Source organism: Garra rufa, chromosome 10 (genome assembly GCF_049309525.1).
Source record: "Garra rufa chromosome 10, GarRuf1.0, whole genome shotgun sequence".
In the NCBI taxonomy this organism is placed as follows: Eukaryota; Metazoa; Chordata; class Actinopteri; order Cypriniformes; family Cyprinidae; genus Garra; species Garra rufa.
The window spans coordinates 29,951,034-29,965,871 of NC_133370.1; the positions used below are offsets into that span (position 1 = coordinate 29,951,034).

At 35.8% G+C, this 14,838-nt stretch overlaps 1 protein-coding gene across 1 annotated transcript in view; it reads left to right on the forward strand.

Annotated features, from left to right (window-relative positions):
- Positions 1-2,316: 2,316 nt before the first annotated feature.
- espnlb (espin like b) overlaps positions 2,317-14,838 on the forward strand; it is a 21,505-nt gene continuing 8,983 nt past the window's right edge. Inside the window, exons 1-5 of the mRNA XM_073849823.1 lie at positions 2,317-2,610; positions 2,894-3,084; positions 7,500-7,686; positions 8,826-9,008; positions 9,136-9,267. Coding sequence (XP_073705924.1) covers positions 2,317-2,610; positions 2,894-3,084; positions 7,500-7,686; positions 8,826-9,008; positions 9,136-9,267 — 987 coding nt within the window. The remainder of the gene's footprint in view (positions 2,611-2,893; positions 3,085-7,499; positions 7,687-8,825; positions 9,009-9,135; positions 9,268-14,838) is intronic.

The following is a 14,838-nucleotide window of genomic DNA, read 5'->3' on the forward strand; positions in this document are numbered from 1 at the left end:
GGGCTGCTGTTCGCCGGGGGAACTATGAACCTCAGAGCGCTGCCTCGCGTTTTACTCGTAGCTAAAGGAGGCCGTGACTGACGTCAGAACTAGCCCATAAACAAACAGTACTGAGATTAGAGAACATATTTTAACATCAGATTATATGAAAGTTTGTATTATAATGAGGCAAAGCAAGGCAAAAGGCATTTCCATCATGCTAAACTAACGACCATTGATGACGCAGCTGACTGACATCATAATTTTTGACATCTAAAATTAAATTTACAGCACAGTAAAGACTTTATAAATGAAATAAACTGTATACAAATCCTTTATTCTGCTAAAAAGGTGCAATTCGTTATATTAAAAACAACCCAATAAAATGACTTAACAGGCTGAACCCAGCATTTGGGTAAAAATTTTAAAATAACCTAGCATTTTGTAGAGTGAAGAAAACTACCCAGCACATGAGTAAAAATATTAAGAATAACCCAATAAAATGACCCAACAAGCTGAGCATTTGGGTTAAAAAAAAATAACCCAGCATTTTGTAGAGTGTAGAAAAACTACCAAGCACCTGGGTAAAAATATTTAAAATAACCCAATAAAATGACCTAACAAGATGAACCCAGCATCTGAGTTAAAAAAAATAACCCAGCATTTTGAAAAGTGCAGAAAAACTACCCAGCACCTGAGTAAAAATATTAAGAATAACCCAATAAAATGACCCAACAAGCTGAGCATTTGTGTAAAAAAAAAAATAACCCAGCATTTTGTAGAGTGCAGAAAAACTACCAAGCACCTGGGTAAAAATATTTAAAATAACCCAATAAAATGACCCAACAGGCTGAACCCAGCATCTGAGTTAAAAAAAATAACCCAGCATTTTGAAAAGTGCAGAAAAACTACCCAGCACCTGAGTAAAAATATTAAGAATAACCCAATAAAAAGACCCAACAGGCTGAATCCAGCATTTGGGTTAAAAAATAATCTAGCATTTTGTAGAGTGCAGAAAAACTACCCAGCACATGGGCAAAAATATGAATAACACCGTAAAAAAACACTCAACAAGATGAACCCAGCATTTAGGTATAAAAAAATAACCCAGCATTTTGAAAAGTGCAGAAAAACTACCCAGCACCTGGGTAAACATAATAAGAATAACCCAATAAAACGACCCAACAAGCTGAACCCAGCATTTGAGTAAAAAAACAACAACAACCCAGCATTTTGTAGAGTGCAGAAAAACTACCCAGCACATGGGCAAAAATATGAAAAACCCAGTGAAATGACCCAACATGCTGAACCCAACATTTGGGTTAAAAAAAATAACCCAACATGTTGGCGCCGATAGCCTTGTGGGCAGCGCATCGACATACAGCACTGTTGCGCTCCGGGTGTCCCGTGTTTGAATCCCGACTCGAGGACCTTTCCCGATCCCGCCCCCCATCTCTCTCCCACTTTGCTTACTAATAAAGGCAAAAATGCCAAAAAACAAATCATAAATAACCCAACAAATTATCCAGCACCTGAGTGAAATAAATATTTTTAAACACATTTTGATTATTACTGATGCCACTAGTAATTTTGTGCCTGATTTCTACTAACTACCCTGAATAAGGGTCAAAACAACCCAGTCGCTTAGTTTGTCTATGTTTCACTCAGCGCTGAGTTGTATTTAACCCAGCATTTTTAGAGTGCAATTATAATTTTTGTGGCAGAAGTATTATTTCATAGTTTTGTCACATATGTGTGCTATTCAAATTTCTGATTCTTTCTAATAATCTGCTTATCCTAAATAGTCTTCTCTCACATGCAACTTAAAATGAAAGTCTGATTGATTCTATAATAAGTTGATTCATCTGCAATTTTTTGTCTCAGGCATAGCAGGTGAAATTCTCATTCATTCTTTTGAATCAGAGCTCGTTTAGATGATTTGTCTAAATGAACCAAAAAAATAATAATATTCACAAGCCCTGGTTTTGGCATCTGTGATCTAAATGTTCTAAATATATTTTATATATAATTTTAAAATATGACCACTATTGCCTAATTTAAGGATTTAATTACTTTCAACTTTCTTAATTACGGTCTTTCTAACTCTTCAAAGTAATACATTGTTATTGTATCAGGAATATAAGCAGATGTATGTTTTCACATGAGGGCTCTCATTACATTTCTGGCTCAGTGCTTATAACACCCCCTTCTTCTCTCCCATGGACATCTGTCAGCAAGCTCAGGTATCATTTTAGAGAGGGAGCGAGAACAGAGAGAGATAGTTGGGTTCATCCCAAGGACCCCTGCCACTTTAGTTCTGCCTGACCGAGGTCGAGCATGGTGCTCCACAAAGCCATTCAGGCAGCTCGTGAGGGGGATGCAGAGGCTCTGAGGGCCCTGCATGTGTCTGGATGTCTCAGTCCTACCATCACAGACGCCCAGGGAGCTTCTCCTGTCCACCATGCTGCCCGCTGCGGCCAACTGGACTGCCTGGAGTTTCTGGTAAACAAAGGATGTTTCCTCTGCCACACCCGTACGAAGAATGGCGCCACGGCCGCCCATGACGCTGCTGCCACAGGGCACGTGCGAGAGCTGCAGTGGCTGCTGAGACAGAATAAGTGTGGGATTGAGGTGAGTGCCATGATATGTCGAGAGATAAATGACATTTGACAGCTGAATTGATGGTGCTTTGCTGTGTCAGTTTCCTTTACTGTCAATTACACAGGTCATTGATGATGGATGTGCAATGTGAGTAAAGAATCACCTCTTTTATTAATATCACTGACGGTATAATAGCACATCAGTATATTGAAAGGTCATTGTGATGTACTACTTACTCTGCCCATAATTCAGACACCTTCAGCCTGGGTACAGGATGCTAATGTTCGTCTTTGTGTTTGTCTCTGGCCTGCAGGATCGTGATGGCGAGGGAGCGACGGCCCTGCACCTGGCTGCCAGGTTTGGCCATGCGGAGGCAGTACAGTGGCTGTTGTTCGAGGGAGGAAGCACAGAAGCAGAGACAGATTGTGGAGCTCGACCTGTACATTATGCTGCAGCTAGTGGAGACCTCACTTCCCTCAAACTGCTCATGTCCTGCTCCCCACGGTGAGGCTCACAGACAGTTACAACATCCCTGATTGGCTAAACTCTTACATTTGAAGTCAAAAGTTTACATACACCGTGCAGAATCTGCAAAATGTTAATTAGGGATCATACAAAATGCATGTTATTTTTTATTTAGCAATGACCTGAATAAGATATTTCACATAAAAGATGTTTACATATAGTCCACAAGAGAAAATAATAGTTGAATTTATAAAAATGATCCTGTTTAAAAGTTTGCATATGCTTGATTCGTAACATTGTGTTGTTATCTGAATGATCCACAGTTGTGTTTTTTTTTTTAGTGATGGTTGTTAATGAGCTCCTTGTTTGTCCTGAACAGTTACACTGCCCGCTGTTACTCAGAAAAATCCTTCAGGTCCCACAAATTCTTTGTTTTTTTCATCTTTTCACACTGAGGACAACTGAGGGACTCATATGCAACTATTACAGAAGGTTCAAACGCTCGCTGATGCTTCAGAAGGAAACATGATGTGAGCTGGGGGTGAAAACTTTTTGAAATTGAAGATCAGGGTAAATTTAACTTATTTTGTCTTCTGGGTCACATGTAAGTTTCTTTTGTAGCTTCTGAAGAGCAGTACTATATGAAAAAAAGGTATTTAAGCACAAAAAAAAAGTGAACATCTTCAATCTGTTCAAAAGTTTTCACCCCTGGCTCTTAATGCATTGTGTTTTTTTCTAAAGCATCAGTGAACATTTGAACCTTCTGTAATAGTTGCATATGAGTCCCTCAGTTGTCCTCAGTGTCAAAAGATGGATCTCAAAATCATACAGTCATTGTTGGAAAAGGTTCAAATACAAAAAATGCTGAAAAACCAAAGAATTTGTGGAACCTTAAGGATTTTTCTGAAGAACGGTGGGCAGTTTAACAAGGAACTCATGAACAACTATTACCAAACTGTGGATCATTCAGGTAACAACACAGTGTCATTTTTTCAACATAGAGTCATTTTTTATAAATTCAACTGTTATTATCTCTTGTGGACTATATGTAAACTTCTTTTATGTGAAATATCTTATTCAGGTCAGTATTAAATAAAAAATAACATGCATTTTGTATGATCCATCTTATTATTTGGTAAAATACTGAACATTCTGCAGATTCTGCAAAGTATATTTAAACTTTTGACTGTATTAATTCACCTTTTACTCACACTAATGCTGTTCCAACCCTGTATTAATGTTACTAACATTCTTCAGAATATCATCTTTTGTATTCTGCAGATGAAAGTAAGTAATACAGGTTTGGAATTACTTAAAAGAGCAAACAGCGAAACGTTTTTTGATTGGTTCATGAACCATCCGAATGAACTGATTGGCCAGAAATTAAAATACTACACATATGCGCAAGACATGGAATCCATGTCAGCCACATAAGAAATCTAATTCATGCTTTGGTAATTTATCACAATTAGAACAAAGGCTTTTTTATGTCATAATTAAGCCTTTCTGAGATACAAAGTCATCATTATGAGATAAAAAGGCATAATCATAAAAATGTAGATACTTACATATAGTGTAAAGTATAAAAACACCATGATACATTTACAGATATTTAAGTTCACATACTTGTTTCTCCGAAAGACGACCCTAAAGCCAGATATTCTACTTGAAAAATGTGCATTCCGTGTCGGAATGCCTGTTTTTGTTTTGGTCGGTGTTTACGCCTTCTGACAGTTTAACCAATAGTATTTAGACACCAGGTTGCCAGAAAGTGGAAAACAGTGCTTGTTGCCTTCCATTGTCAGTTGGCTCATTCCCGTTGCATGTCCTCAATCCAACAACCCACGTGAGTGTCGCATCTGAGGACAGGCCACAGGAAACAATATTTTGAATTTGAACTGCAGTACCCAGTTGAATTTCAACTGCGAGCTGTCAATATTACATACTGCACCTTTAATTATGACTTTTTGACAAAGTCAAAGTTTGTGTTTACATGGTCAAAACCATGAGTCATGCTTATGCAAGTACACTAAAGACAGCAGCTTAGAGTCACGTTGCTATTTCTTGAGAGCTGCTGCTCATCAGGGAGACTGGGGAAAGGTCATCTGACACATGTCAAACCTGCCATCTGGGCTCTGTCCTCTATAATACATGAGCCACTTGCCTGCCACATGTCGCCACCTGTGCCTTTACTGTACATCAGCACTGCCACCAACTACTACTTGACAATGCAATAGTGCTTATACCTCTCACTACTAGCTACATATACAAGCAATCAAATAATCTGTTAAAAATCGGATGGATGGCTCAGTTGAATTGAAAAGCCTTCTTGTACACCTTAATTAAACCAACTAAAATTTCACTCAAAAATTCATTTATTACTCACCCTCTTGTTGTTCCAAACCTGTAAGACCATTGTCCATTTTCAGAACACAATTTAAGATATTTTTGATGAAATCCAAGAGCTTTCTGACCCTGCGTAGACAGCAATGCAACAGACACATTCAAGGGCCATAAAGGTAAGTAAAGGTAAGAACATCGATAAAGTAGTCAATAACTGTAATTTTTATAAAGCTACGAGAATAATTTTTATGTGCCACGAAAATAAAAATAATGACTTTATTTTACTATTTCTACAGTCAGTCTTCTCCACACATTTAGGAGAGTATCATAACGCATGCGTGTGACGCAGTAGCTGGCGTTTTGACTTAAAACCAATAACTACTGTCCCATGTTTATGAGCAGAAGAAGACGCACACTGTACATAAAACAGTATTCGTAAACATGTCTGAAGATTTAGACAGAGAGGATCAAACAATTTTTTGCCCAGTCTTAATTATTTGAACCAGAATATACAGATGATGAACTAAGAGAGATGGAAGACAGGAGACAGGAAAATTTGTGCAAATTTTGCTGCATTCTAAAGCACAAAATCTGGTAAAATCTGACATGCGACATATATGTCAGATTCCCTTTCAGTAGGGGTGCAACGGATCGTAGGTGATCCGTGATCCATACGGACCGGACTCCACGGTTCGGTACGCATGTGGTTCGCGGATTAACTGTTAAGTTTAACCATCATAGAAAAAGTTTATAATTTGCACGTGTTTTGTCTTGCCAATTTAGCCATTCAAACTGTTTATTAAACCGCTGCAGCAAAAGAGAAGACGCGCGTTGTTTTTTTACCGCTGGCGCACACAAGCGAGCACGCGCACAGAGAGAGAGAGAGCGAGAGAGACAGACAGAGAGAGATGCGCGATTCAAACTGCGTGATTCACAGATTGATTCCTCTTCAAAACTTCTCTTAACATACATACATACAAAGTTATGTTTAAATACCCGTTTTTGTATTCTGGTAAACACAGTCGTTTATGTCTTCAGTGAACCGAAACAGCTGAGAAAGATGCGTGCCAGTATTAGATACGTGCATTAGGCCTTAAAGAGACAGCATCCTATAAATACCTGCAGTGAGAAGCACTAGTTATTTTACAATTAATTATTACATTTCTGCTGCTGAATACTAGTGTTATTGATTTTATTAGTAACTTTGTTGTATTCATCTACACTTGTCATTTGTGTAATTGTTTTTGTTTTGTTACTGACTTTATTAGTTCAGCTAGTAGTTTTTGCTATGGATTAGAAGTACTTAAAGAATTCAGAAATTATTAAAAAACAAACTTTTTTTTTGTTTTGTTTGTTTTTTGCTGATCCGAAAAATGATCCGATCCGTGACTCAAAATCCGTGATGTGATCCGAACCGTGAGCTTTGTGATCCGTTGCACCACTTCAGTTGGTTCATACAGGCAATGCATGTTTGGATGCAATACATGCAATTCACAATATTATATTGTAATCTGGTTGTAACATTCATGTGTTACCCTGGACCATAAAACCAGTCATAACTGTAATAATATATCATCAGAAAAGTGAATAAATAAGCTTTCCATTGATGTATGTTTGTTAGCATAGGACAATATTTGGCCGAGAAACAACTATTTGAAAATCTGGAATCTGAGGGTGCAAAAAAAGCAACATATTGAGAAAACTGCCTTTAAAGTTGTCTAAATGAAGTTGTTAGCAATGCATATTACTAATCAAAAATTAAGTGGTAGGAAATTCACAAAATATATTAATGGAATATTATCTTTACTTAATATCCTAATGTTTTTTTTTTGTTTTTTTTGTTTTTTTTTTGCATAAAATCAATCATTTTGACCCATACAATGTATTTTTGGCTATTGCTACAAATATTTTTTTTAATTTTTGTGGTCCAGGGTCACATATAAACAACTTTCCGAATCTTAAATCAGACTGACAAAAAATTAGTAAGCATACCTTACACTTAACTAAATTAAGCTGTAGATGTAAAGTGGACTGAAAATTAATGTAGGCTTAAGAAGGAATGTGTTATGTTGTTACTTTATTGATGCAATATCTACAATGTATTGGTGCAGGTGTGTGGACTGTCAGACAGGAACTGGGGCCACTCCACTATATCTGGCCAGTCAGGAGGGACATCTGCATGTGGTTGAATACCTGGTGAAGGACTGTGGTGCAAATGTCCATGTGCAGGCCAAAGATGGCATGAGTGTGTTGCATGCAGCTGCCCACATGGGACACCATGCCTTGGTGGTCTGGCTGGTGAGTTACTGCTGCTTCCATCACTTCATGATTTTTCTGAGGTTTTATTGGATATATTTGACTATTACAGATGAGGTAAAAAAAATTACATACACTTTTCAGAATCTGCAAAATGTTAATTATTTTACCAAAATAAGAAGGATCATACAAAATGCATGTTATTTTTTATTTAGTACTGACCTTAATAAGATATTTCACATAAAAAGACGTTTACATATAGTTCACAAGAGAAAATAATAGTTGAATTTATAAAAAATGACCCCGTTCAGAAGTTTACATACACTTGATTCTTAATACTGTGTTGTTACCTGAATGATCCACAGCTGTGTTTTTTGTTTAGTGAGAGTTGTTCATGAGTCCCTTGTTTGTCCTGAACAGTTAAACTGCCCGCTGTTCTTCAGAAAAATCCTTCAGGTCCCACAAATTTGCAGGTTTTTTAGCGTTTTTGTGTATTTGAACCCTTTCCAAAAATGACAGCATGATTTTTGAGATCCATCTTGTTTACACTGAGGACAACTGAGGAACTCATATGCAACTACAACAGAGGGTTCAAACGCTCACTGACGCTCCAGAAAGAAAAACGATGCATTAAGAGCCAGGAGTAGAAACTATTGAACAGAATGAAGAGTGTATATTTTTCTTATTTTGCCTAAATATCATATATATTTTTTCATTTAGTACTGCCATTCAGAACCTACAGAAGATACTTACATGTTTCCCAGAAGACAAATAAGTTAAACTTACCCTAATCTTCAAAAAGTTTTCACACCCTGACTCTTAATGCATTGTGTTTCCTTCTGAAGCATCAGTGAGTGTTTGAACCTTCTGTAATAGTTGCATCAGTCCCTCAGTGTAAAAAGATGGATCTCAAAATCATACAGTCATTGTTGGAAAGGGTTCAAATACATAAAAATGCTGAAACACCAAAGAATTTGTAGGACCTGATGGATTTTTATGAAGAAGAGCAGGCAGTTAAACTGTTCAGGACAATTAAGGGACTCATGAACAACTGTCACAAAACAACAACAACCAAAAAAAAAAACACAGCTGTGGATCATTTTTAAACTTTTGAAGACTTTTGACTTCAACTGTATAAAAGAGTTGATAACTCTAACTTTGTCTCCGATATGGATTTTTAGGCCTCCTTCACAGATCTGGATCTGTCCTGTCAAGATAAGGATGGAGCCACAGCACTGCACTTTGCTGCTAGCGAGGGTCACCATCGCATTGTGGAGCGTCTTTTACTGATGGGTGCAAAGGTCCTGAAAGACCTCTGGGGTGGGACCCCCCTGCATGATGCAGCAGAGAATGGAGAACTGGAGGTATCTGTCACCTTTCTTTAAGTCCCAATCACAATCATGAACGCTCAGAGGGTTATACAGTTTAAGTGGTGTTTGAAATGCTTTCCCAGAGGATTTGAATGACAGCTCTAATCTCTTGTTCCCTCAGTGCTGCCGAGTGCTGCTGAATAATCACATCAGTCCATTGGACAGAGATTCAGATGGGTTTACTGCAGTGGATCTGGCAGAATACAATGGCTATCATGACTGTGCCAACTTCCTCCGTGATGCTGATGCTCATGTAAGATAATTAGCACTTTCTTCAGCATTTATTTACCTGCAAGCTCATTTTTTATTTGGTATGGTGTTTTTATTTTAGCTAATTTACATTCTATTCATCTAAGTTCTATTCACTTTCATACAATTTCTTCTATATACACACTCACATAATATTGTAATAGTTCTTTAAATTAAGCAATTTGACATTCTCGAGTATATCACAAAAACCAAACAAAAACACACACAGAGTGCATGCATACACTGCGTGAATATGGGTTAGACTACTGCGCATGGGCATTTAGAGGTCATGCTTTCACTGTGTGATTTAGTCTATTAAAATACATTTAGAATTCCCCCAAAATTCAAAGGGGTAAATATGCCCCTGTATTACTTCTATATGTCTTTTATATTTATATCATCTGATATAGTTATTATCACACAAAGAGTACAGTTTTTTTCTTCAAATATCAGCACGATTGCAAATGTAATAGAGGGTCTGCCTTTACATCACGATGTAGTCAGTTACCCAGATGCGCTGCAATTTTGGATACTCAGAAGTCAACAGCATGGATTGCACAGTTAATGTACTACTGAATACGTTGTTCTGCTAAAAAACGTGTGGAAGCTGCTAAATCATATAGAGAAGGACTAAGTAAGCAGGAAAAGGTGCAATATTTTGACAAACTGAAGGTAAAGATACATATGAGCATTAAGATATTAGCCTAATATTTCACCTGCCTTTCCGGAAATGATAAGAACCAACATGAATGTTGTCAAATACTGGTTCAGTTCGGCCAACACCTTTTGTTCCTCAATTTTTTTGCACTCTTCTCCTTGATTTGTTATAAGTTTTGGCAATCTATAGTACTCCACAAAGTACATGACAATAATTAACCATTTTCAGCAGCAATAATCAGCAAAATATGCAAGTTTTGTTCAGTTCGTTGGCATTGTTTACATTCAGTGATGTCAATATGGCTGATTGATCGCGCGTCATGAAAACACATACTGTTTGATGAACATCTCAATAAACAATATGTTAATATTAAATGACTTACATTTTAGCCACAACTATTCCTGTTTTTGCTCTAATTGTTTCAAACAAAGTCACAACAGAACTGTTTTGCATCTCTGAGAAACACACAACGGTGTTTTGTTACTATATCAATCAGCCATTTGAATGAATCGGTTGAATGAATGACTCAATTGCTGCCACCTACTGGCCATTTTAGGTTTACATTTAAAGTACAAATTTACCCTTTTTTATTCGCCATTTTTAAAATATTTATGCATTTGTAACTGCGTTAACTGCATTTATGTCCTGCATTAAAACGACTGTGTAAAAGCATCTAAATGCCACTTCATATGCAGAATCTGTGCCACTTCTGCATTGCAAACACAAATTTTGTTCATACTGATTTCATTTGATTGGTAACTATTTATATTTATTGATTAAATGTAAGAATTGGACACAAAAGATGACACATACATTTCATTAGATTAGAAAAAATATTGGATTTATAAAGGTAAAAATGCCTATTTTAAGGTAAAAAAATCAATTTAAACTTATTGGAAAAGATAATTTAGTCCTTCAAACTAATCACCTCACAAAATATAAGAATATCAAAAGTTTTGGGAGACAGCAGTCCTAAAACTGCCAAAGTACAAAGTAGCAAAATATTGTCTGATTTTCGTTATCAACAAAATTCCAGAAAATATAGAGATATAATTTTTTTTTTGACATTATCGCACAAACCTACACTTACATTAAAACTTTTTGGGGGCTCAGTAAGATTTAAAATGTTTTTTTTTTTTTTTAAAGAAATTAATATTTACAGTTGAGGTAAAAAGTTTACATACACCTTGCAGAATCTTCTTATGTTCTTATTTAGTACTGACCTGAATAAGATCACATAAAAGATGTTTACATATAGTCCACAAAAGAAAATAATAGTTAAATTTATAAAAAATGACCCTGTTCAAAAGTTAACATACACTTGATTCTTAATACTGTTTGTTACCTGAATGATCCACAGCTGGGTTTTTTGTTTAGTGATAGTTGTTCATGAGTCCCTTGTTTGTCCTGAACAGTTATTTCCATTAACGACTTTATGATTTTGAGATCCATCTTTTCACACTAAGGACAACTGTGGGACTCATATGCAACAGAAAGTTCAGAAGGAAACAGATCCAAACCCAGCTGTGGATCATTCAGGTAACAACACAGTATTAAGAATCAAGTGTTTGTAAACTTTTGAACGGGGTCATTTGAATAAATTCAACTATTATTTTCTCTTGTGGACTATATGTAAACGTCTTTTATGTGAAATATCTTATTCAGCTCGGTACTTAATAAAATAAATTACATGAATTTTGTATGAACCCTCTTATTTTGGTAAAATAATTAACTTTTTGCAGATTCTGCAAGGCGTATGTAAACTTTTGACCTCAACTGTTTACAACAAAGATTCAATACATTTTTCCAAAAACAACATTAACACATTTATAATATTTCAAAACATTCCAAAAACAAATAATGTTCTTTAAACGTTTTATTAATCAAAGAATAAAGTGTTCTGAAAAAAAAGTATAATGGTTTCCACAAAAAAAGCACCTCAACATTAAAAATAAGACGGAATGATAAGAAATGATAATAAGAAATGGTTTCCCACCATACACATAGAAATTAAACTTAAACTTAAGGGTAAATTATAATTACCATGTCAAATCTAACACATGTAAAAGTCAAATTTACCTACATGGGGGGAAAATAATACTTGGGTGAAAGTAAAAGGATTCCACAATTAAAAAATAATTAACAATTAGCAATTACGTACTTTATACTCATGAATATTGCATTTATTGACAGCTGATGATGTTAATTTTGGTAATAGCTACTCCACCTAGTGATAGCAAACGGTTACTGCCATCTAAAACACTCCACTTATCTAGCATGAATTTGTTTGAGCTAGAGAAACAGTAGCTCATATTGGCTGAGTCATGCTACAAAATAGAGGACAAGCTAAAAAAATAAAGTGCATTTATTAAACCACACACAGCATTCCCGCTGAAGAACTCCTCCATTATTAATCAGATATGGGACAGGATATTCTTCACAGGAACAACCTATTCAGAAAGCTGAACCAATCCTGTTAAACGCTTAATAATGAAGGCATCAATAATTTGATTATAATTTAATCCGCATCTGCTGTGAGTGACAGTGTTGACAAGAATATTGTTCACTCTTGTGGAGAATGTTTTTTAAAGTCTCATTTTATGAAATCTAATGATATAGTTGTATATGCCTGGTATTATATATTAATGCATTTTTAGAATGAATATTTAGAGTGCAGCCAGACTTGGGTCAATTTGTGTTTCCTCTAATGTCATCCACAATTTGTGATAGACAAAAAATAAGGAATACAGTCATGACAATTCAATGACGCACAAGATGTCTGATAGTGTATTAAACATCAGTACTCTCCAAATACTTATATTTCAGGTCCGCCTCCACTGTCACTCCATTGCAAAAGGGCATCAGATACGTCATTGGTTCATAAATGAAGTGGAAACTATGCAAGCGTCAGCCTGTCTTTTGATAGCATAACTATGATGGCATATTAAAACGTTATGGTCGGACACAGTCTAATTAGCAAGACACTTAGTACTGTCTGGCTGGCGCTTGAAGGACCTATCAGCTATCACGCACACCCCTCTCAGCACGAGCTCCGGAGCTCCAGGGGCGAGGACGATATGCGATCCTCAGGCTCAGGTGTCAGAGGCCCATAAACGCAGTCAGAGGGCATTTTACTCTTGTGTTTGAAGTCGCTCATGCTCCGTCAATCCATCACAATGAGAGAGAGAGAGGAGAGATGTGGTGTTCTCACTAGTTTTGTTTGTTTATGCTGACATGGCATCAGTTGTTTTGTTTTGAGTGTATGGCTCTCCCCAAAGGAAAGTGGGAGCAGCACAGTGGGGTTCTTGACAATAATTATTGTTTGCTGTGGAGTAATTACATAAGACCAGTTTAATTATTACAACACCAGCTGAATATAGAAGAAGGCAGACATAATGCAAAACAGACTAAGTAATGCTAATATTAAGAATTACACTGGCACTAAAAAAAACTGCTTTTGTAAAAGAAATTTTAAATGACACTTTTCTCTTCAGCATATAACCACTAATGAAACCATGTTTAATTGGGCATAATTTAAAAACTGCAATCTAATTAAAATACAAAATGTTTGTATACTATAATAACCTAGAATAATATAGGTTCTATTTTTATATTATACTGTTATATTATAGGAAATTGTCTGAAAATGAAATCAGTAAACAATATTAGTAAAATTTAGAAAAATTAGTAACATTTACTTGTGTAAAAAAGCTAATTGTGTTTATAGTGTTTATATTTCATATTGACTGTTTCCATATTTAAAAATAATACTTAAGTAAAACATTTTTAATTTTGTGTGTATGCAGAAACATTCGTGTGTAGAAATTTGTGTGTGTAGAAAAATTTGTAACATTTATTTGGGTAAAAAATCTAATTGAGTGTTTATATTTCATATTGACTGTTTCCATATTTTATAATAATAATACAATTTTTAATTCTAATGTTAATATAAATTTAAATACATGTAAAATAAATAAATAAACATATAATATAATATAATATAATATAACAGAGCCTGCAAAACGTGTATACTGCTGTGTCTGTGTGTGTATATATATATATATATATATATATATATATATATATATATATATATATATATATATATATATATATTAGGGGTGGGCATAGATTAATTTTTTGAATCTAGATTAATCTAGATTAAATCTTGGAATTAATCTAGATTAATCTAGATTAAAATGGCTCATTTGAATTCTGCTGAAGGCATTCAGAATATGTGTGCTACCCAAATAATGACTAAAAGTAAGTCTTCGAGAACGGGCCAGGTGGCGCATTAGACCAGGCGCTCATCTCCTGTTTCCAAAATGCATCACAAACTGCTTGACAATTGCATTTACAACATAATTAGCTATACAAACTTGTGTAACCAAGTACGTCTGCGCAAAAGGCTGCACGACGTGCGCGTGCTGCACAGATGCGCACCGGCATGGATTTCTGCGTGCATAGTCTTGGGTTAAACTGCGTTGCTTTTAGAAGCGTCAATTCAGTTGTTGCATATAGTTTAATGTCTTTATTTCGGGATTATCAACGTAAATTATAACTCACGTGCCCCAGTAAAAAGGGTCTAGCAACGCACCTGCCCTGAAGCGGCTTCATAGCTGCATTCATGTTTGCACGTATCATTTTATGTGGTAATTTCACAGAAGTTGAAGACTCGTTCTCGCCCCCTACAGTGCAATTCGACTAGGTATACGTCATCCGCACTAAAATATCAAGGTGAAAGTCATCATATTTTGCGTAGTTTAGACCCAGCTCCCAACCGAACTTTGAGAATAGATTAACGGCGCTATTTTTTTTATCGCCCGATAAGAGTCTCACGTTAACGCAGCACGTTAACGCCGATAACGGCCCACCACTAATATATATATATATATATATATATATATATATATATAT